The sequence below is a fragment of the Salmo trutta genome, chromosome 25, assembly GCF_901001165.1.
Source record: "Salmo trutta chromosome 25, fSalTru1.1, whole genome shotgun sequence".
NCBI classification, from domain to species: domain Eukaryota; kingdom Metazoa; phylum Chordata; class Actinopteri; order Salmoniformes; family Salmonidae; genus Salmo; species Salmo trutta.
In genome coordinates, this window is record NC_042981.1 from 7,048,380 (window position 1) to 7,071,883 (window position 23,504).

Consider the following 23,504-nt stretch of genomic DNA (forward strand, 5'->3'; position numbering starts at 1 on the left):
AAACAACGCAAAAAAACTAACAAAATAGCACAGTTGGTTAGGAGCATGTAAAACATCTGCCATCCTCTTCGGCGCCATCTCAGCTACTCCTGTTTATTTCAGGGCATGTAACCTAGGCTATGTCTGGAAAACTCGAGGAATGAGGAAACTTTGATTTAAAAAAAGAATACAACTTTTTATAATGACTTTTCCTGACAATTACGCTGTCATACACTACGCTGTCTATGTGAATTAATGGTTACTGCTGTCATACACTACGCTGTCTATGTGAATTAATGGTTACTGCTGTCATACACTACGCTGTCTATGTGAATTAATGGTTAATGCTGTCATACACTACACTGTCTATGTGAATTAATGGTTAATGCTGTCATACACTACAGTTTTCATTGTATAGACCAGTGTCTGGCCCTCCTACCCCAAACTGGAACCGTGTCTTCCTGGTACAGAACCATTAGCTCATCCAATGGCATAAATCAATTGACAACTCTAGATACTCCCATCTCAAGTCAACCTCCTCTTGACTCCACCCCTAGACAAGCTCACTGAGTGGAGTGGGCCTCTAGGTTATACACTATCCCAAGATAAGTGCAACATCAAATAGGACATACAATGGTCCAGACACGGCCATACACCTTCCCCCAATGCCAAAGGAGGGAGTGACTTGCGCACAGACATTGTGGAGACAAGTAATTGGTTCCCCATTAATCACGCCATCCCTTCACATGGTTTAACAGATACATTCACATATGACAAGTATCTCACATAAGCATATTATGCAAATAAAACATCTTAATTATCTATGTTACCCAACTAATTCTGATTCATCCGCCACAGCATCCGTCACCGCGAGCCCCTCCTCAACTGCCTCCTCTATGGTGACCACGGTCTCTTGCTCCGCCTCCTCTATGGTGACCACGGTCACCTTCTCTGCCTCCTCCATCACCAAGAGTTTTGTCTGATCTTAAATGTAGACACCTGAAACCCCACCTCTTTAAGGAATACCTGGGATAGGATAAAGTAATCCTTCTAACCCCCCCCCCCCCCCCCCCCCCTTAAAAGATTTAATAAGAGCGTCTGCTAAATGACTTAAATGTAAATGTAAATGTTAGATCTGGAACCTTTTTTTTTTTTTACAGGGTTCCCCTACAGGCACAAAAGGTGCCCCAAAGCATTTTATTTTTGTGAGTGTATTGTGAATAAAATGTCAATATACTGTCAACAATGTTTCACTGAGCAACTACTAAGGCCCAAAGGATTTTCTCTCTCTGATAATTGTAATGGTTGTGCAGACAGGACTTACCAGTATTTTTTCTATTGGACACATACAGGCCAATAAATAAACTAGCTGATCACAAATCTAATTAAAATGTTAAATACAATTGTTTATTATATTATTATATGTTATATGCAGTGTCAATTATACAGAGTAATTGTTTTATCTCTTAAGTTTGGTGAGGAATACAACATAATGAAGTTGATTAATTATACGGTCAGTTCCGAGTGAGTGTAAAACAACCAGCGGATGCTTTACTTTTATACGTCCAGTGAAATATCTGTCTCATTGTTCTATATATGCTTCAATGGTAGGCGATAGTAACTCATTCCGCTCATTATTGGCTCTTTTCAACGGCGAAACTCCTCTCCGATTTCATCGGGAAGGACAATAACCTAAACCTGAGTAATGATTATATTACGCCCTGCGATGCACACTCCCGCAGACAGGTGGTGCACCCCTACGGTCGTGTAGGTTGACAAGCCCAGTATGTCGAAAAAGAAGATGTGAAAATTTGCCATCGCGTTTGTTTTGATCTTTTTTTAGAGGAGATATTAAGCCATAAGTAATACTGTATTCTATAAACAATGGACACATAACTTAATCCAGTACACAAAAAGCATTTATGATTCCGTTTTAGCGAAGCAAGGCCTCAGGTAAGAACACCCTGTCGAATAGTCTGTTGCAGGGGCCAGGCAAGGCCTGGTCAAGTAAATTATAATAAAAGTGAATTTTAATAAAAGCCGTGTCCCTTCTAGACAAAACCGCAAGGACTGGCTAATGTTACTCAACTATTTGCTAAAGTTAATCAATTGAAAAACAAATGCCATCACATACTTGATCAAAATATGTTAATATGTAGCTAGCAATAAATTGTGGCGAAAACCCAAACCCCAAATAACATATTGCTAGCTACGGTTATCTTGCAATTTGAGACTTTATTTCGTAGCTTAGCCAGCCGAGACCCGGTACAGGTAACTAAATTAGCGTAGCAACACTGATTAAATCACTGTCTACATCAGAAAACAGTGGCTGTGTGTGCTAACTAGATAGCAAGTTACCAAATTACATAACAGCCCTGCATTTTATATACAGGTTTTTCTTTTACAGGTTGTTTATCTATCTGGTCTTTACTTAAGGAGAGTGAAGATAACTAGCCTGCCGTTCTCCACCCAAACGGAGCCCAAGCCTGTATTGACTGGGTCCTGATTGTGATAAAGGAGGCCCCTGGGCACCGCAAGAGAAATGGCATCAGTGAAAGACAGCAGTCAAACACTCCTGTTGAATATCATCACGAAAGATAAAGAGGAGGAAGTGAAGATTTGGGAATGTGAGGATTACCCAGGTAAGAGAGCAGGTTTTATCAACAGCGTTTACAACCAAGGTAAGAGAACAGGGGTGTATTCATTAGTTGCAGAATGTAGCAAAACGTTTACAACAGAAACCGTTTACAATGTAAATAAGAGTTTTTATTGGATACATTCAGGTAGGTCCCTTCCTGTTTCCTTCCTTTTGCTTCTGTTTGGTTCCTTGTGTATGTTCATAAGGTATTGTAATGTATATAGAATACTGTATTCTCAACATGGCTCATTCAAATTTTTCTACCTCTGTACATTGCATTGTGTTACTGTTATACACACCGCGTATTCATTTTTACCTTTACATTTTAGTCATTTAACAGATGCTCTTATCTGCCTTGCTCAAGGGCACATCGACAGATCCCCCCCCCCATCTAGTTGGCTCGGGGATCCGACTCTTTCGGTTACTGGCCAAACAGTTCGCTACCGTTTGCACTTAAGATTTACATCCCAGGTTTTATCAACAGCGGATACACTGTTCCTCTGGTCCTCGAGGGCCACAGTGCCAGCTGGTTTTCATACTTGCCTTTTAGTGAGAGACTGATTTATTAGAATATTATTTTTAAGATGCCAATTGTATTTTTTTCCTTAAGATACCTAAATGACTAAATGTAATGTAAATGTAATACCTGGGGCTGTTGTTGATCAAGCCAGGCAGATATCAAGTACACAGTTAGCTTATTTAGTTGCACGCCAACCACTTTGTTACATGGTTTTAGTATTTATTTTATTTCCTCAAGTGAATGCAACATGTTAGTTAAGACGCAATGCATTTGTCACATTTTGACACGTTTTTTTTTTCTATTCTCATTTACACAGGAGAGAGTCCAGACATGGCATCAGTAGAGCTGGCAGGCAGCAGTCAAACACTGGGGCTGAATGTCACCATTAATGAAGAACAGAAGGAAGACATTGGGGAATCTGCTGATCATGGTAAGAGCAGATTTGATGTACTATTTTTAGGCATGTCAGATGATCCAGTAACACGTTAGTTGATTTAACGGTTCCCACTCCAGCTATCTTTGAACTTTTCCAGTTAAAAAAAAGAAAGCACAAGCATTTCGCTACACCCGCAATAACATCTGCTAAACATGTGCATGTGAACAATAACATTTCATTTGAAGTATATTCCAAGTATAAATTCAGTAAAGTACACACATAAGGGTGAAATATGTTTAGACACAATTATGAAATTAAGGTTTGGCAATTGAAGGAGTTGCATGTGGAAACAATGGAGGAGCAATTGAGGACAAAAGAGCACCCCACCACAACCACACTTTTACCATGTCAGAGGACACCTAGAGGTTCACACGGGAGTGAAAATTCTTTCCTGTTCCTTCTTGTCCTGGCAATTTTTTTCCCTGTCCAGATCCCGCAACAGTTCTGTAACCCCGGAACATTCCTGTCCCTTCCTGATAAAAAAATCACTCCCATCTCGTGCTCTTTTTTTGCCCGCAGAAATATTTAGGTTATTGTGTTGGTTTACCAAGTATTATTAAAAACATGAGCTGGCGCACACCCAGAAAAATAATTTTCTGTGGAGTTCCTGACTAATGGCGAATAAACTATACAAATAGTTTATTAAATTACCTAAATGTTTTTATAGTTTATGGTTTACCAAGTATTGAACATTTCATTAATGCAATATGCGACCGTTATGTGGTTGTTTTGCCTAAGTCTCTCTGGATAAGAGCGTACTCTAAATGACCTAAATGTAGATGGATTAAGGCTGGAGGTGAGGACAGAGACCCCAGCAGGATGGTCTGCTCAGCACAGCACTGAGCACATTAAACAGTAGCCTACAGCTGAGCACAGCATCGGCATAAAACTGCAGCCTACGGCTCAGCACACTACCAGCCTACGGCTTAGCACACTACCGGCCTACAGCTCAGCTCAGCACACTACCAGCCTACAGCTCAGCACTCTACCAGCCTACAGCTCAGCACTCTACCAGCCTACAGCTCAGCACACTACCGGCCTACAGCTCAGCTCAGCACACTACCGGCCTACAGCTCAGCTCAGCACACTACCGGCCTACAGCTCAGCACACTACCAGCCAACAGCTCAGCACACTACCGGCCTACAGCTCAGCTCAGCACACTACCGGCCTACAGCTCAGCTCAGCACACTACCGGCCTACAGCTCAGCTCAGCACACTACCGGCCTACAGCTCAGCTCAGCACACTACCAGCCTACAGCTCAGCACACTACCGGCCTACAGCTCAGCTCAGCACACTACCGGCCTACAGCTCAGCTCAGCACACTACCGGCCTACAGCTCAGCACACTACCGGCCTACAGCTCAGCTCAGCACACTACCGGCCTACAGCTCAGCTCAGCACATTACCGGCCTACAGCTCAGCACACTACCAGCCTACAGCTCAGCACACTACCGGCCTACAGCTCAGCTCAGCACACTACCGGCCTACAGCTCAGCTCAGCACACTACCGGCCTACAGCTCAGCACACTACCGGCCTACAGCTCAGCACACTACCGGACTACAGCTCAGCTCAGCACACTACCGGCCTACAGCTCAGCTCAGCACACTACCGGACTACAGCTCAGCTCAGCACACTACCGGACTACAGCTCAGCTCAGCACACTATCGGCCTACAGCTCAGCTCAGCACACTACCGGCCTACAGCTCAGCTCAGCACACTACCGGCCTACAGCTCAGCACACTACCGGCCTACAGCTCAGCTCAGCACACTACCGGCCTACAGCTCAGCACAGCACCAGCCCACATTTGAGCACATATGAAGATTTACAATACATTAACATTTACAACATGAACATAAATCATAAAAAAAAAACTGAGGGCCAGTACTGCATAAGTAAATCTATTTTTATTTCACTCTTCACCTCCGAAGGCATTGGTTTAGTTAAATGTGCAAACAATTTGGTTTGAAGGTAAAGTTGTTGGAAGTATGAGCAGCTATGCCGCTTCAGGCTGCGTGTCGCTCTCTCCTATTTGATTAAACCGCAGCATTTTTTTACAAGCCGTGTACTTGGTTCCTTCATTGTCAAAGACAACTCCATCAAATTTAGGTAAAACATTTTTTTTCTTTCCTTGGCTCTAATGTTAATGTTAGTGATGGGTCCTAGATGCGCAAGACTGAGCTGACGGAAGGGGAAGTGTGGAAATGACTTACATTTTTGTATACGTTTTTATTATGTAAACTATGTTAGGCCTACCCTACGCATTTGTTGTTTATATGAAATGCTCCTCACATGACATATTTCCACCTAAAAAGCAAACGCAATTTTACACTTCCTGTACTGCCTGTTCCTGTGGACTGTTGATTTTGTCCCGTCCTATCCCGAACTAGACTCCCAATTTCACTGCCATACCTGCCAGAATCTCACAAAACCCGCTGAATTCCTGTTCCTGTGTTAAGCTCTAACCTTGACCAACCATTGAGATGTGCCTTTTGTTAAGTACATCAAGTGATACATTAGGTGATAGGAAGTCTGGAGGGGGTCTTTAAAGATGCTCAACAGCAGTATTGTCACTTAGAAAAGAAGATAAAGCAGATGTAGCATTAATTCCAAGCAGACACACCTACAGTATGTAACTCCTTTGCTTTGTCAGGCACATTTCTTTCTTTTAATTTGATCCAATGATTATGGATGTGTGCTGTACCTGCTCACCTGTTTTTATGTTGTCATTCACCCAGGAGAGACCCCTAACTCCTCTGACCAAGTTGAGACATTTCCTGCATCAGGGAAGAAACATCAGGAAGGGATCAAAGCTAAGAGGTCTCGCAACTGCCCACACTGTGAGGAGAGCTTCCCATTCCCATCATATCTTGAAAGACACCTTCGAAAACATTCTGGAGAGAAGCCATATTCCTGCTCTGTCTGTGGGAGGAGTTTCTCTCAACTGAGTGGCTTGAACGTGCACCAGCGAACGCACACTGGAGAGAAGCCTCACCGCTGTCCTCACTGTGAGGAGAGTTTCCCATTCCCATCATATCTTGAAAGACACCTTCGAAAACATTCTGGAGAGAAGCCTTATTCCTGCTCTGTCTGTGGGATGAGTTTCTCTCAACTGAGTGGTTTGAACGTGCACCAGCGAACACACACTGGAGAGAAGCCTCACCGCTGTCCTCACTGTGAGAAGAGTTTCCCATTCCCATCATATCTTGAAAGACACCTGCGAAAACATTCTGGAGAGAAGCCCTACTGTTGCTCTGACTGTGGGAAATGCTTCACAACATCAAGTCATCTAACCTCTCATCGCCGAGTTCACACAGGGGAGAAGCCTTACTCTTGCTCTGACTGTGGGAAGAGTTTCCCATTCCCGTCATATCTTGAACGACACCTGCGGAAACATGCTAACCATTGTGTTATATGAAGGTCATGTGGTGGCAACCAGCACTGAACAATGCATTTTTGGCCAGCAGCCAAACCATACACTGTTGTTCACTGGAATCGTCATTAAGTAGAAGAGGAATCGGTTCAAGGAGTGAAGTCAGAATAGATTATCTTTTCCTCCAAAACATATCAATCCCAAATCATCTGTTTTATATGTGCCAAATCTATTGAGGGGGGGCACAGGTTACAGTTTAGGCTTAATAAAGCCTGTTTTGTAAGGAAATATTCTAAGTGGTGTCCAGTACAACCTATGACAAAGCTTACAATGAATGAATTGATGGTTTGTGTACTTTGATCAGTGAAATTATATTCTCCCAGACATTCTCCCAGTCAATAGCCTCATCATCATCAGACAAATACTTTACCCATGATTGAATCATTTGGAAGATATTTTTGCTTTAGTAATTGAAGATGAAAATAAATAGCAGACACCAAACCTCTTTACAAGTTCCCACATTTGTACCCAATGGGACACCATAGGCACAAAGTGTAGACTGTAGACTAAGATAAAGAGACAAAGTTCCTGGAAAACTAGGGAGACCCTCTGAGTTAAATATATCTCCTAGATTTTTGATCCCTTTTGCACACCAGGCTTTTGGCTCAAATGGTTTATTACCTGAAAGTAATAGCCTTGTTATGCCATAGAGGGGACAAATCACGATTTCGCAGATGTTAGCGTCTTCCGAATTTCTGGAAGGAGAGGGGACATTCGATTCGTCACTAGTGAAGCGAGAGGGTGAAGCTCCTCATTTTCTAGAATCTCTTAATCCCTTTTTCTTAACACGTATGGACCTAGAAATGTAATCGTGCAGCTGACCAATTACCCAACACTTTAGTTCTGGATTAACCAACTTTACCATTTACACACTTCTCAACATTCCTCAAAGTCTTATATGCATTAGAGATAATAGAACTGTAGTATACTGTAACATGCATTCCATATTATACTAGAAAAAGAACACACCTTTCATTCTAATAAAGGGAAACTAGTTCCTTTTCAATAACTACCAAGAGACTGGTGTAGACTGATGAACCATGATATAAGTGATCGGGCATTAAGATGTTTGCATGCTTCCCAGCCTAAACAGGTCCTTGTAGTACCTCAAACCGGATCATAAAGGTATTCATGTACATGTTTATTGAGTAAGTTTACATTCCTGCTGACAGTCCGTCACTAAAGAGGAATTTTAAGATTTGGGGAATATGATGATTAAGCAGGTAAGCGAGCAGGTTTTATTACCAGCGATACGCGATCTGATCACTGATAATAAAGGCTTTACCCTGAATTCAGATCTTGTCCCTGCTGGATAAATCTCAACAGAAGATCTTAAAAAGGGTTGTTTCCTTCTGAAGTCATTTTCCCCAATGAGGGGAACAATCCAGCCGCATGGTGGCATATATCTGTTTGTTTTTATTGGCCCACTAGACCATTGTGGAAGGGGGGGGGGGTCGTTTTGTCTAGAAGGTATGCCGCTTTTGTCAAAATTAACTTTTCGTAGCGGGTGATAATTAACGTAGCAGGTTAGGAAAATAGTTAGGTTTGGCTAAAGTGCCATTTTCTAAAACGTTTTGACGTCTAGTTGACAAGCTGTATTCCATCTAGGCATGGTGGAATAAGTGTCCGTGTTGTTATACAGGTTCCCGAGTGGCGCAGCGGTCCAAGGCACTGCATCTCAGTGCTAGAGGCGTCACTACAGACACCCTGGTTCGAATCCAGGCTGTATCACAACCGGCCATGATTGACCCAGCGTCATCCAGGTTTGGCCGGTGTAGGCAGTCATTGTAAATAATAATTTGTTCTTAACTGACTTGCCTAGTTAAATAAAGATGAAATAAAATAAAATAAAAAGTAATGCTTGGATGCCACCTGCTGGTAAGGTGCTGAACTGTTAGGTTATAGACCGGATGTCATTTTTCAGCAGGCGGTATATAGAAGTTGTTACACACTGGCTAAGGCACTGTTGGCTTCTTCAATAAAAACTACATGAAACACGTGCTATCCGGGATCCCCCCCCCCTTTGCTGCTATAACAACCTTCACTCTTCTTGGAAGGCTTTCTACTAGATGTTGGAACATTGCTGTGGGGACTTGCTTCCATTCAGCCATGAGCATTAGTGAGGTCGAGCACTGATGTTGGGCGATTAGGCCTGGCTTGCAGTCGGCGTTCCAATTCATCCCAAAGGTGTTTGATGGGATTGAGGTCAGGGCTATGTGCAGGCCAGTCAAGTTTTCCCACACAGATCTCGACAAACTATTTCTCATCTGCGGAATCGTCTGAGACCAGTCACCCGGACAGCTGATGAAACTGAGGAGCATTTTTGTCTTTAATAAAGACCTTTTGTGTAGAAGCTCATTTTGATTGGCTCCATAGTGTGTGGTCTATTCCATCCCAGGCCCACCCAGTCATGAAATTCATAGGTTAGGGCTTAATCAATTTATTTCAATTAACTGATTTCCTTATATGAACTGTAAAAACAGTAAAATCATAGAAAATATTCCATGACGCGTTTTACAAATTTTGTTCAGTATAGATAAATCCTTGACTCAATAATCCAGAGGCAGAACAGGTCAAGAAGTTAATTAGAGGACGAAAAACAAATGAAGAGCAGACAAGGTACTAAACAATTAGCACAGGCAGGAAGGATTTTCCAAGTTAGAGCTGCCTAGACTGGAGTAGCCGAGCAGGATCATGCGGCCCCCACGTGTGGGGAATCTAATTAGTTGTTTACATCACACCTCGTGATTGATGGATTGTAGCTCGCCACTGCCAACACTCTGCATGGCTAGTGGCTGACTTTAGCCAGCTCAAGCTAGTGAACGCAGAGTAGATTATCCATATGTGACCCGTTTCAGGAAACTAGGCGTATGTCACTAGGAGAGCCGTTTGAACATAACCTTTTTTTTAATGAAAATGCCTGTTTTTGGGGCAGAAATGCCTTCTGTAACATGTGAACTTTCATGTGCCTTAATAACTTGTATGCCATATGTAAATACAAATAAAAATTGTTAAATTATGAGCCTAGTTGGTTTAGCCACAGAAAAAAACAGCAACCTTCCTGCTAGCCATGATTGGCTGAGATAATGAGTGGGCTGGACAGGCCGAGAGGTGAGTTGGGATTGGTCTGCCATATAGCATGCTTCTGTCTATTTGAGCTGGTCAGTATTGCTCTCCACTTTCCGGAGGACCGAGTTTTGAAATCAGTGGAATTCGAGTGTGATTGCTAAGGAGAAAACACCTGTCTCCGGATTACGTCTTCTTCAAACTAAGGGCAACCATGGCATACGTTGATGATGCATATGGGTAAGATAGTCTTGCTAGCTACATTTTCAGATATTATACGTTTCTAATTTTGACAATCTTTTAATTTCAAGTTACGTTAGCTAGCTAGCTAACTAGCTATAGCTAGCTAGCTATACTGCTCAAAAGAATAAAGGGAACACTTAAACAACACATCCTAGATCTGAATGAAAGAAATAATCTTATTAAATACTTTTTTCTTTACATAGTTGAATGTGCTGACAACAAAATCACACAAAAATAATCAATGGAAATCCAATTTATCAACCCATGGAGGTCTGGATTTAGAGTTACACTCAAAATTAAAGTGGAAAACCACACTACAGGCTGATCCAACTGTGATGTAATGTCCTTAAAACAAGTCAAAATGAGGCTCACTAGTGTGTGTGGCCTCCACGTGCCTGTATGACCTCCCTACAACGCCTGGGCATTCTCCTGATGAGGTGGTGGATGGTCTCCTGAGGGATCTCCTCCCAGACCTGGACTAAAGCATCCGCCAACTCCTGGACAGTCTGTGGTGCAACGTGGCGTTGGTGGATGGAGCGAGACATGATGTCCCAGATGTGCTCAATTGGATTCAGGTCTGGGGAACGGGCGGGCCAGTCCATAGCATCAATGCCTTCCTCTTGCAGGAACTGCTGACACACTCCAGCCACATGAGGTCTAGCATTGTCTTGCATTAGGAGGAACCCAGGGCCAACCGCACCAGCATATGGTTTCACAGGTGGTCTGAGGATCTCATCTCGGTACCTAATGGCAGTCAGGCTACCTCTGGCGAGCACATGGAGGGCTGTGCGGCCCCCCCCAAAGAAATGCCACCCCACACCATGACTGACCCACTGCCAAACCGGTCATGCTGGAGGATGTTGCAGGCAGCAGAACGTTCTCCACGGCGTCTCCAGACTCTGTCACGTATGTCACGTGCTCAGTGTGAACCTGCTTTCATCTGTGAAGAGCACAGGGCGCCAGTGGCGAATTTGCCAATCTTGGTGTTCTCTGGCAAATGCCAAACGTCCTGCACGGTGTTGGGCTGTAAGCACAACCCCCACCTGTGGACGTCGGGCCCTCATACCCCCCTCATGGAGTCTGTTTCTGACCGTTTGAGCAAACACATGCACATTTGTGGCCTGCTGGAGGTCATTTTGCAGGGCTCTGGCAGTGCTTCTCCTGCTCCTCCTTGCACAAAGGCGGAGGTAGCGGTCCTGCTGCTGGGTTGTTGCCCTCATACGGCCTCCTCCACGTCTCCTGATGTGCTGGCCTGTCTCCTGGTAGCGCCTCCATGCTCTGGACACTACGCTGACAGACACAGCAAACCTTGCCACAGCTCGCATTGATGTGCCATCCTGGATGAGCTACACTACCTGAGCCACTTGTGTGGGTTGTAAACTCCGTCTCATGCTACCACTAGAGTGAAAGCACCGCCAGCATTCAAAAGTGACCAAAACATCAGCCAGGAAGCATAGGAACTGAGAAGTGGTCTGTGGTACCCACCTGCAGAACCACTCCTTTATTGGGGGTGTCTTGCTAATTGCCTATAATTTCCACCTGTTGTCTATTCCATTTGCACAACAGCATGTGAAATGTATTGTCAATCAGTGTTGCTTCCTAAGTGGACAGTTTGATTTCACAGAAGTGTGATTGACTTGGAGTTACATTGTGTTGTTTAAGTGTTCCCTTTATTTTTTTGAGCAGTGTATTTATTAGAATGTATATATTGTGTATGTATATATGTGTATGTATGTGTGTATGTATATATGTATGTATATATGTATGTGTATATGTATGTATGTATGTATATATATATATATATATATATATATATAATGGTCTGTTCAATCCATGGGGGGTTACCAATAAGGTGAGGTGGTTTGACCTAATAGAATTTATGTATTTTTGCTGTTTAATGACTGTCATGGTTAGACATCTACGGCAATAATTCCAACTTTGCTCTTGTGTTTATAAGATGTACTTTGTTAGTTCATAGCTCATGGAAATGTATCTTCTGCTTTATTACTACATGTTTTTTCTGTTGTCATGCCTGCAAGGAGAGGGTCCTGAGTCCTCAGACCCATCAGTGGAGAAATGATCTACATCAGGGGTGCAACTCCAGGAAGTTGACGAAGCAAAGAGCCCTCAACATAAGAAGAGATCCACAAAAACGATCACACCCACACTGGAGAGATGTCTTCCCACTGTTCAAGTTGCAAAGGAAGTGTTGCTTCTGTGACATTGTCAAAGAGACACAAGAAAGTCCGTCCTAAAGAGAAGGGTCAAAACTGCTCTGAGTGCGGGCAAAGTTTAAGGAAACACATGCTGTTACATTCAGGAGAAAAATCTTTCCACTGCCCAGTGTGTGCTAAAAAGTACACTAGATTAGATCAGTTGAAAGAACATGATCATACATTCTTGTGTAAAACCTTACCAATGTCCTGAATGTGAGAAGAGATTCTCTGACAATAAATGTCTTAAAAAGCAGTTGTGAACTCAGTGCTGACAGGCCTTTCCGCTGCTCACAGTGTGAGAAGACATACAAAGAGTGTTCAGTTATTACTGCGAGTACACTCTAGAGAGAAGCCTCACCACTGCTCTGACTGTGGGCTAACATTTTCGACAGTGCAGGCTTTAAAGAAACACAGGCAGTTACAATGTCAGGAAATATCGCATGGTGACATTAGATCTTAATCAACACTTGCTAGTACATTCTATCAGTGCCCTAACTGTAAGAAGAAGTACTCACAGGAAGGGCATCTTATTAAACAACACTTGCATTTACATATTGGTGAGAGAGCTTACCACTGATCTCACTGTCAGAAGACGTTCAACAGAGCATCAGACCTTACTCAACATCTGTACACACACACACACTGGAAAGACGCCTCAACAATGTCCTATTTGTGAGAAAAGATTTTCACATTCCAGAGAATTAAAAGCTCACCAGATAATGGCATATCAAGGAGAAAGACCTTATTTCTTCTGACTGTGGAGAGCGCTTTGGTCTAAAATCTGACCTTACAGCCCACAAGTGAACACACAATAGGGAATGGCGTCCCCAGTGCCCCATCTGTGAGAAGAGTAGCGCAGCGCTACATCTCAGTGCTAGAGGCGAAACTACAGACCCTGGTTTGATTCCAGGCTGTATCACAACCGGCCGTGATTGGGAGTCCCATAGGGCTGCGCACAATTGGCCCAGCGTCGTCCTGGTCTGGCTGGTGTAGGCCATCATTGTAAGTAAGAATTTGTTCTTAACTGACTTGTTTAGTTAAATAAAGGTTAAATCGTTTTTTTAAATATTTTTTTTTACTCTAGTGGGCATAAAAATAACTCTGAGGATTTAAGCATACTGTGCCTTGCAAAAGTATTCATCCCCCTTGGTGTTTTTCCTATTTTCTTGCATTACAACCTGTAATTTAAATTGATGTCATGTAATGGACATACACAAAATAGTCCAAATTGGTGAAGTGAAATTAAAAAAAGAATAATAAAATGGGAAAGTGGTGCGTGAATATGTGTTTTTTTATTTTTTATTTCACCTTTATTTAACCAGGTAGGCTAGTTGAGAACAAGTTCTCATTTACAACTGCGACCTGGCCAAGATAAAGCCAAGCAGTGCGACACAAACAACAACACAGAGTTACACATGGAATAAACAAGCGCTCAGTCAATAACACAATAGAAAAAAAGAAAGTCTATATCTGAAACTTTGAACATCCCACAGAGCACAATTAAATCCACTATTAAAAAATTTAAAGAATATGACACCACAACAAACCTGCCAAGAGAGGGCTGCCCACCAAAACTCACGGACCAGGCAAGGAGGACATTAATCAGAGAGGCAACAAAGAGACCAAAGATAACCCTGAAGGACCTGCAAAGCTCCACAGCGGAGATTGGAGTATCTGTCCATGGGACCCCTTTAAGCCGTACACTCCACAGAGCTGGGCTTTACGGAAGAGTGGCCAGATAAAAGCCATTCTTAAAGAAAATAATAAGCAAACACGTTTCTGGAAGACTCCCCGAACATATGGAGGAAGGTACTCTGGTCAGATGAGACTAAAATGAACTTTTTGGCCATCAAGGAAAATGCTATTTCTGGCGCAAACCCAACACTCATCACCCCGAGAACACCATCTCCACACTGAAGCATGGCGGTGGCAGCATCATGCTGTGGGGAAGTTTTTCATCAGCAGGGACTGGGGAACTGGTCAGAATTGAAGGAATGATGGATGGCGCTAAATACAGGGAAATTCTTGAGGGAAACCTGTTTGTCGTTCAGAGATTTAAGACTGGGTCGGAGGTTCACCTTCCTACATGACAATGACCCTAAGCATACTGCTAAAGCAACACTCGAGTGGTTTAAGGGGAAACATTTAAATGTCTTGGAATGGCCTAGTCGAAGCCCAGACCACAATCCAATTGAGAATCTGTGGCATGACTTAAAGATTGCTGTACACCAGCGGAACCCATCCTACTTGAAGGAGCTGGAGCAGCAAAATCCCAGTGGCTAGATGTGACAAAGCTTATAGAGACATACCCCAAGAGACTTGCAGCTGTAATTGCTGTAAAAGGTGGCTCTACAAAGTATTGACTTTGGGGGGTAAATAGTTATGCACGCTCAAGATTTCAATTTTTTTGGTCTTATTTCTTGTTTCTTTCACAAGAAAAAAATATTTTGCATCTTCAAAGTGGTAAGCATGTTGTTTAAATCAAATGATACAAACCCCCCAAAAATCTATTTTAATTCCAGTTTGTAATACAACAAAATAGGAAAAATGCCAAGGGGGGTGAGTACTTTCGCAAGCCACTGTATTTCCTGAGCTTTCTTAGACACTTCAAAACCTTATGATTTATTTTTGTACTGTTTTTTTGTTGCCATTTATTAATGTGTCATTCAATGTGTTTCTATGGGCTATAGTAGTAAAGTCCAAATTCAATATTTTCTCAAATAATGGTTTAATATAATTTTGGGATATCTAAAGGGGTACTAAAATTCAAAATCAATTAGCTGAATGATCGATGGTATGACCTTACAGTTTTTTTCCAATTGCTAACACACTAAAATGACATGCACAGCACAATTATTTAAACTGACACACAGAGAGCAAAACCTCTTCTCAAGTCTCCAAAAGTCTAAACACGTTTTCTGCTATACACACATTTTGCAATTCAAAATGGCACTTTTTAAATGCACTGCACACGGTTCTCTGCATAAGACACAACAATCTGACATAAAGTCACATGTTTGCCATTTCAAAACACTGCCATTCAAAATGACACTACATGAGCTAATTGGCCAATACATGTGCCACCTGGCCAAACACCTCAATGGTTAATTGTTACCACTTCAATCAGGAAGTCAGCACTATGAAAAGACCACAGGTGAGCACCTTTTGTTGTACAACAACAATGGAAGCCGTTGCAGAGAGAGGAAGAGGGAGGGTGAGAATGAGAAAGGGAGGAAGAGTGAGAGGTAGGGGTAGATCTGGTAGAGGAGTTTATGGCCAAAGAAGACAACAACTTTCAAATGAAATCAGAGCAACCTTAGTTGATCATGTCATCAACCATGGGCTGACAATGCGAGAGGCTGGACAGAGAGTGCAGCCCAACTTGAGCCGTTTTACTGTCGCCTGTGTCATCCGGACATTTAGACTGGAGTACAGGTATGTAACCAACATTTCTTTCACACTATGTAGTACACCCCATGTCATAGTGTATCAGTTGGGTGACACCTGTTTACTTCATGAATGGCTGATGTCATACACTAACTGCACACATTTCCTGTAGAATTTACTCTATTGTGGGGGAAATATCTTTAGGCTGCATTGTCCAAGCCCTAGATTTCAGTTTTTTAGTTTTTCTAAAGGACTGAGAGACGTAACCATGGTGGAGGAAGGGGCCAAATGTTCCCCGGGGTACAGGAAGCTGTCATTGTAAACGGGGTTTTGGAAAATAATGAAATCAGATTACGAGAAATTCAAAGCCACATCATCCAAGACAACACCATATTCAACAACATTCAACGAGTCAGTCTGTCCACATTGGCTCGCATTCTCAAGCGAAACCAAATCAGAATGAAACAACTTTATAAGGTGCCATTTGAGAGAAACTCTCAAAGAAACAAAGAGTTCAGATGAGCATATGTGGATGTAAGTACAATATTGACTGCAGTACACTACACGCAACATTGTTTCCCAGTGTACTGGATAACACCATATTGACTGCTTTTGTTCTTTGTTTTCAGGGAGTACTGGAAATGGATGCTCATGCTCATGCAATCCCACATGAGTTCATCTTTATAGATGAGGCTGGGTTCAACCTAGCAAAGACCAGAAGGGGGAGAAACGTCATTGGCCACAGAGCCATTATAGATGTTCCTGGCCAACATGGTGGGAACATCACAATGTGCGCTGCCATCTCCAATACTCATGGTGTCCTCCACCGTCATGCCAACCTTGGACCATACAACACAGCCCATATTCTCACATTTCTGGACAGACTCCACAACATTCTCATACCACCAGACCGTATGAATGATGCAGACCATCAAAGAACTCGGTACGTTGTAGTATGGGACAACGTGAGCTTTCATCGTGCAGCCCCAGTCCAAAACTGGTTTGCTGACCACCCACCATTTCTCGTGCAATACCTCCCACCATACTCACCATTTTTGAACCCCATAGAACAGTTATTTTTGGCATGGCGGTGGAAGGTATACGACCGGAAGCCCTCTGTGCGCATGCCTCTTGTGCAGGCTATGGAAGAGGCATGTGATGAGATTGATGTGGGTGCGATTCAGGGATGGATAAGGCACTCAAGGCGCTTCTTCCCTCGATGTCTGGTAAGGGAAGATATTGCCTGTGATGTGGACGAGGCGTTGTGGCCAGACCCAGCTGTGTGGCAAGATGCTGCCTAATTATTTTTCTTGCCTCATCTTTTTTCTATATATTTTTTGTATATATTTTTTCTTTTTCAGTTTACTGTTTTTTTTGTGAGCATATTTTTGTTCAGTCCAATGTAAATACATCTGCTGTGCATATGTTGCACTGACTTGTTTGGTGAAAAATAAAAGGTTTCAACAGCATGTGTGTGTATCTGCAAATATTTCTGTGCATCTGAATAATTTTCTACAATTTGAACTATTTTAGTATTATGGCAAAGCATACTAAAGATGAGAGTGCTTTTCATTATGCCCAACAGTGTGTAGTTGGTTAGACAAAAATCTGGTAATATGAATGAAGTGCGTGCCATTTCGTGCAAACGTTTGATTTTGATAATGCTATATGTAGTTTTGGTTGCAGTGCTTCATTTTGCAGGATATATGAGGTATTTGCAGTTTGGGTGTGTGGTTTTGTGAATTGTATTAATTATTTAGATAAAACCAGCCTAGTTTGCAAAATTGTGTTTTAGCAATTGGGAAAAACTGTAACAGTTCCATATCTTAACAGTTCCTCCCAGTGGCTTAGACTTTGAGGCTTAATGTAAGTTTTAGAATGACCTTCTAGCCAATCAGAAACAAGTATTCAACAATGATGTGGTATAATTAAAGGTACAGGATATGTATGGAGACTGAAAATAGACTTCTTGTATTCAGACTTTTCTATGTTGAATTTTGAGGTTGAAACCAATAGCAAATCAATGACTTAAATTAACGGTAACACTGATCAAAAGCTACATTTGTCGTTGTTTGTTATTCCAATAGATGTTGTTGGTGCATGTTATCTCAAGTTGTTATCTCATCCCCAAAAGCTTCCCTTGTTGCAGGATGAAGAACCACACACTCAACCATCCATCTCATACCAGAACCACAAACCCAACCATCCATCTCAAACCAGAACTAGTAGTCTCTTCATCTGCAGCTAGATGACCCCGTTGACCCATCACCCTCATAATGACACATTTCTATCTGAACATTCCTTCCTGGGTCTGTTAAAAGTGCTCCAGGGTGGAGGATATGTACTGGTCAGCTAACCCTGTACCAAACATGTTGGGGGTTATGTACTGGTCAGCTAACCCTCTACCAAACATGTTGGGGGTTATGTACTGGTCAGCTAACCCTGTACCAAACATGTTGGGGGTTATATACTGGTCAGCTAACCCTGTCTGAAACATGTTGGGGCTAATGTACTGGTCAGCTGTTGGCGGTTATATGTTGGCGGTTATGTGAGCCTAGACTCAATATTTGAGGCTAGGCTCAAGGTCAATTATAATGTCTGTTTTAAATGACTGTTTGTATCAGCCTGTCACATGACATTCAGGGATGAGGTGTTTTAGCAAGAGAGGGGGGAGTGTGTGTTCTTAGTGACGGCAAGCTCTAATCCACTTTAAGGCCTAAAGAGGATATCCATTAGTGTAATGGCAGTCCTCTCCTTCCATGTGGAGTGTTGCCTGTTAATGGCCCAACAAATTCTTATTTACAATGACAGCCTAGCAGGGAACAGCCTTGTTCAGTGGCAGAACAACAGATTTTTACTGCAACCTTCCAGTTAATGGCCCAACACTCTAACCACTAGGCTACCTGCCTCCCCAAGTATCAGTCTTTACCCTTTAGCTTCTCCAGTCTAGTTTATTTATTTATTTAACTAGGCAAGTCACTTAAGAACAAATTCTTATTTACAATGACAGCCTAGCAGGGAACAGCCTTGTTCAGTGGCAGAACAACAGATTTTTACCTTGTCAGCAACGGGGATTTGATCCTGCAACCTTCCAGTTAATGGCCCAACGCTCTAACCACTAGGCTACCTGCCTCCCCAAGTTTAGCAGTACACAATAGTGAATACATTTGAAATAATTAAAAAAAGAAATACATTTTTCTTCTACAGTTATGTTGTTTTTATTGACATTTTTCCATATTATTTTACAACGATGGTCACAATCTGGAAAGATATGTGTGAACAAAATGAGTGGCACTATTGCAGAGTGGCAGGAAGCAGGGTATTCTCTCAGCATGGGAGTGTCCTACACACTGCTGGGCATGCTGTGTTACCTACAGATGTTACTTACAGATTTTAGTCTTTAGTCTTATTCATAAGATGTTGAGTTCTATCTGCTGACGGACATGCATAACACACACGGGGCTACTGTACATCAATGGGAGTAAGACAGAGAGGTTGAGCCAGACAACCAGAGACTGATGGGCCAACCATGAATGGCTGCTACTGCATTGGAGCCCACCTGGGTTAAGTAATCAAAGACCGGTTGTTGTTGTTCTCTCCCTCTTTCACTTCCTTTCCTTCCAGCCCCTCCCATCTCCTTCCATCCCCTCCCATCTCCTTCTAGCCCCTCCCATCTCCTTCCATCCCCTCCCATCTCCTTCTAGCCCCTCACATCTCCTCCCAGCCACCCCCAACTCCTTCCTGCCCCTCCCACCTCCTCCTACTTTCCCGCCCCTCCCAGCTCCTTCCATCTTTTCCCACCTTCCAGCCCCTCCCATCTCCTTCCAGCCCCTCCCATCTCCTTCCAGCCCCACCCATCTCCTTTCATCCCCTCCCATCTCTTTCCAGCCCCTCCCAGCTCCTTCCATCTCCTCCCACCTTCCAGCTCCTTCCAGCTATTCCCACCTCCTCCCAGACACTCACTTCCTCCCAGCCCCTCCCAGCTCCTCCTAGCTCCTCCCAGCTCATCCCATCTCCAGGCCTGTCTGGGGGGGGGGGGGGGGGATTTAGATACTGTCTTCCCCTGACAATGAGTTGATGTGGTCCAGTTGGTTGGAGCATGGTGCTGCCAAACCCTAGGTGTTGGGTTACATTTTCCACCTGGGAGACCTGGGCTCACCTACACAATGTGTATAGTGACTTTAGATAAACTATCTATGGTCTACTGCTGCTCATCTTTGTCAATGATAATGCTAAATCACTTGCATTGAGGGAAGGGCCTGGCTGAAAAAAGACATGCACCACTGGTCATGTCCCCAGTACAGCTGCACATTATCCAGATGGCTATTTGTTGAAATGGGAGAGTCTGGGAGGAGAGTCTGGGAGGAAGTTGACATTGTTTTATGAGAAAGGACCTTGTATGGTTAGTTTTTCTCCTTTAGCATTACAACAACAACAACAACAGAGCACCAGTGTCTGACATGGACATAACACTGACTCATTGAAGGAACCACATGTAGTGACGCAGTGTCCGGCTCATGTAAAGTAATAGTAGTCGTCGTATCAGAGTAATGATGTAAATACAGTTTATATAATACATACCTACTGTATATAAAAAAAAGAAACGGAAACAAGTGAGACAGAAACAGATCTTCACAAGTGACCTAAAGCCATCAAAGAAGCACTATGTACTTTAGGAGGACAGAGAGAGTGGAGGGTAGAGGAACAACTTTAGGAGGAGAGAGTGGAGGGTAGAGGAACAACTTTAGGAGGAGAGAGAGTGGAGGGTAGAGGAACGACTTTAGGAGGAGAGAGAGTGGAGGGTAGAGGAACAACTTTAGGAGGAGAGAGTGGAGGGTAGAGGAACAACTTTAGGAGGAGAGAGAGTAGAGGGTAGAGGAACAACTTTAGGAGGAGAGAGAGTGGAGGGTAGAGGAACACCTTTAGGAGGAGAGAGAGTGGAGGGTAGAGGAACAACTTTAGGAGGAGAGAGAGTGGAGGGTAGAGGAACAACTTTAGGAGGAGAGAGAGTGGAGGGTAGAGGAACAACTTTAGGAGGAGAGAGAGTGGAGGGTAGAGGAACAACTTTAGGAGGAGAGAGTGGAGGGTAGAGGAACAACTTGAGGAGGACAGAGAGTGGAGGGTAGAGGAACAACTTTAGGAGGAGAGAGTGGAGGGTAGAGGAACAACTTTAGGAGGACAGAGAGAGTGGAGGGTAGAGGAACAACTTTAGGAGGAGAGAGAGTGGAGGGTAGAGGAACAACTTTAGGAGGAGAGAGAGTGGAGGGTAGAGGAACAACTTTAGGAGGAGAGAGAGTGGAGGGTAGAGGAACAACTTTAGGAGGAGAGAGAGTGGAGGGTAGAGGAACAACTTTAGGAGGAGAGAGAGTGGAGGGTAGAGGAACAACTTTAGGAGAGAGAAAGAGTGGAGGGTAGAGGAACAACTTTAGGAGGAGAGAGAGTGGAGGGTAGAGGAACAACTTTAGGAGAGAGAGAGTGGAGGGTAGAGGAACAACTTTAGGAGGAGAGAGAGTGGAGGGTAGAGGAACAACTTGAGGAGGAGAGAGAGTGGAGGGTAGAGGAACAACTTTAGGAGGAGAGAGAGAGTGGAGGGTAGAGAATGAGACGATTAACCAGGACTCATTTTAATAAAAGCCAAAGACCGATGACACAGAACAACATTTACAACAGGAAGAAGGGAGGGGGGGGGGGGGGGGGGGGTCTGATATGTGCATGTGTGCAAACCTACTGAGTAATGCTTCATTCATTACCAAGTGAGAAGCTGGCAATTACCATTTGTGAAGTTGTCAATACTAGTTGGTTCACATGCTTTGACCACGTTGAGAAACGCAGATTGGCTAATCGCCAACAAGCTGAGTCAACCATGAACTAAAACCACAGACATCATGCTTGTAAAATGTTCAAAAATCAAATTAATATATGGCTTTTTATAAATAAAGTTTTTTTTGTTACATTTAACTGCCGAAAATGCTGTTATAGAGGCAATTTCCTTAGTAGGTGACCTCAAGAGGTCACCATGTGGGAGAAGTGGGAACTCAGGGGTGATAGACGTGTTTCCCTGATAGATTGTGTCTCTCTCTACACACTAGTAATTACCAGTTGGAGGGGCGTTCAAGTGGATTTTAGTCCAGTCGTATGTGGTAAATACCACCTTCCCACTTGGTTATGAACGAAGCAAAAGTCCCATGATAAAAGCATGTTTGCACCACCCCATGACATGCTTGAGAGGGGTGCAGGGGTGACGGTGGGGGTTTTGGAGTAGGGGGTTTAAAGCACTTGTTGCTGCAGCTTAGCCTAACATCTTTGTGGCGCGCTGGTTGGCTTCATCAATCCTGGTCTTGTTGGAATCAGCCTGAGGAGAGAGAGAGAATTGAGATTATATGAAATCATTCAAGCAATCAACTACCAATCAATAAATCTTTGGATTGTCAACTCAAGGATGGGCTGCCAATCGATAACACTGAAAATGTATTGATTGATTTGTCATCGTCAACATAATGGACAGTACCTTGTCCATGATCCTGTCGATCTGGCGGTTCTGGGTGTCGATCTCGTTGCCCATGTCCAGGGCCATGTGACGCAGGTTACCGATGATCCCGCCCACCTGCTCCAGGTTCTCATCCATCTCATTCTCCCGGGCGTCGTCCGTTACCCTGGAAACACACATTGGATATTCCATGAAACTAACGGTAGCTTCAGAGTGGCTGAGGGAGTCCACACACACACACACACACACACACACACACAAACTCTTGCTAATACATGAACACACTCACCTGCGGATGAAGCCCCCACTGATTGCCATCTGTTCACGTTCGTCCACCACACGAGCCCCTGGCTGACTGTTCACCACTCCATCCTGGTTGGCCCCCCATGCCTGACCCCCACCCTTTATCCTGCAGGGACACGTACCAGTCAGGGTCTGTGTAGGTGATTAAGTGTGTGTGCTTGTGTGCATGTAAACTGTAATTTGATGTAATATAAATATGACAAAAGCCATGCATAGTAACAGCAAGGCAGCCCACTAACACAGCATACCAATGATAACTTAGGCAGCCCACCAACACAGCATACCAATGATATCTTAGGCAGCCCACCAACACAGCATACCAATGATATCTTAGGCAGCCCACCAACACAGCATACCAATGATATCTTAGGCAGCCCACCAACACAGCATACCAATGATATCTTAGGCAGCCCACTAACACAGCATACCAATGATATCTTAGGCAGCCCACCAACACAGCATACCAATAGTATATTCGGGACATATATATATATATATATATATATATATATATATATATATATATATATTATATATGTTAGGTCTATCAATGAGTAACGGATCCGAGTAGGCCTACTGATCAATTGAATTGTAGTGTATTTACTGTGTCTATGTGGTTGATAGAAAAGGGGTCCTTTATAGACTTGTAGATAGAGGAGACATAAACCCTCCCACCAACACAGACACATTAAACACACAGAACACCGAGCAGAAGACACCACAGACCGACACCAACGGACAGACAGACAGGGAGACAGGAGGACAGACAGGGAGACAGGAGGACAGACAGGGAGAC

General features: G+C 43.4%; 2 protein-coding genes across 5 annotated transcripts; one reads left to right on the top strand and one right to left on the bottom strand.

The window, feature by feature from the left end:
* Positions 1–1,756: 1,756 nt before the first annotated feature.
* Positions 1,757–12,784, top strand: LOC115161936 (gastrula zinc finger protein XlCGF17.1). Of its 4 annotated transcripts, none has more exons than XM_029712783.1 (4): positions 1,757–1,932; positions 2,387–2,621; positions 3,454–3,567; positions 12,355–12,784. In XM_029712783.1, the coding sequence occupies exons 2-4, from the start codon at positions 2,522–2,524 to the stop codon at positions 12,393–12,395; spliced, it is 255 nt and encodes an 84-aa protein (XP_029568643.1). In that variant the 5' UTR covers positions 1,757–1,932; positions 2,387–2,521; the 3' UTR covers positions 12,396–12,784. The 4 variants fall into 4 exon arrangements, with proteins under 4 accessions (XP_029568643.1, XP_029568641.1, XP_029568640.1 ...); XM_029712781.1 differs by lacking the exon at positions 12,355–12,784 and adding an exon at positions 6,312–8,301 and having other exon boundaries at positions 2,372–2,621; XM_029712780.1 differs by lacking the exon at positions 12,355–12,784 and adding an exon at positions 6,312–8,301.
* Positions 12,785–21,404: 8,620 nt separating this feature from the next.
* On the bottom strand, positions 21,405–22,785 carry LOC115161937 (synaptosomal-associated protein 25-B; the record flags this gene model as incomplete). Its single annotated transcript, XM_029712784.1, is given in 3 exon segments — positions 21,405–22,270; positions 22,427–22,571; positions 22,695–22,785. Coding segments are annotated over 3 exon segments (299 nt in total), but the record flags the coding sequence as incomplete, so codon positions are not given.
* Between the last annotated feature and the right edge of the window lie 719 nt (positions 22,786–23,504).

What these genes read in the sequence shown, in the direction of transcription:
- LOC115161936 (XM_029712781.1), top strand. Translation starts at nt 2,522, where the DNA reads ATGGCATCAGTGAAAGACAGCAGTCAAACACTCCTGTTGAATATCATC. An exon ending in GGAATGTGAGGATTACCCAG is followed by an intron (nt 2,622 to 3,453) that starts GTAAGAGAGCAG and finishes TCATTTACACAG; the next exon opens with GAGAGAGTCCAGACATGGCA. An exon ending in TGGGGAATCTGCTGATCATG is followed by an intron (nt 3,568 to 6,311) that starts GTAAGAGCAGAT and finishes TCATTCACCCAG; the next exon opens with GAGAGACCCCTAACTCCTCT.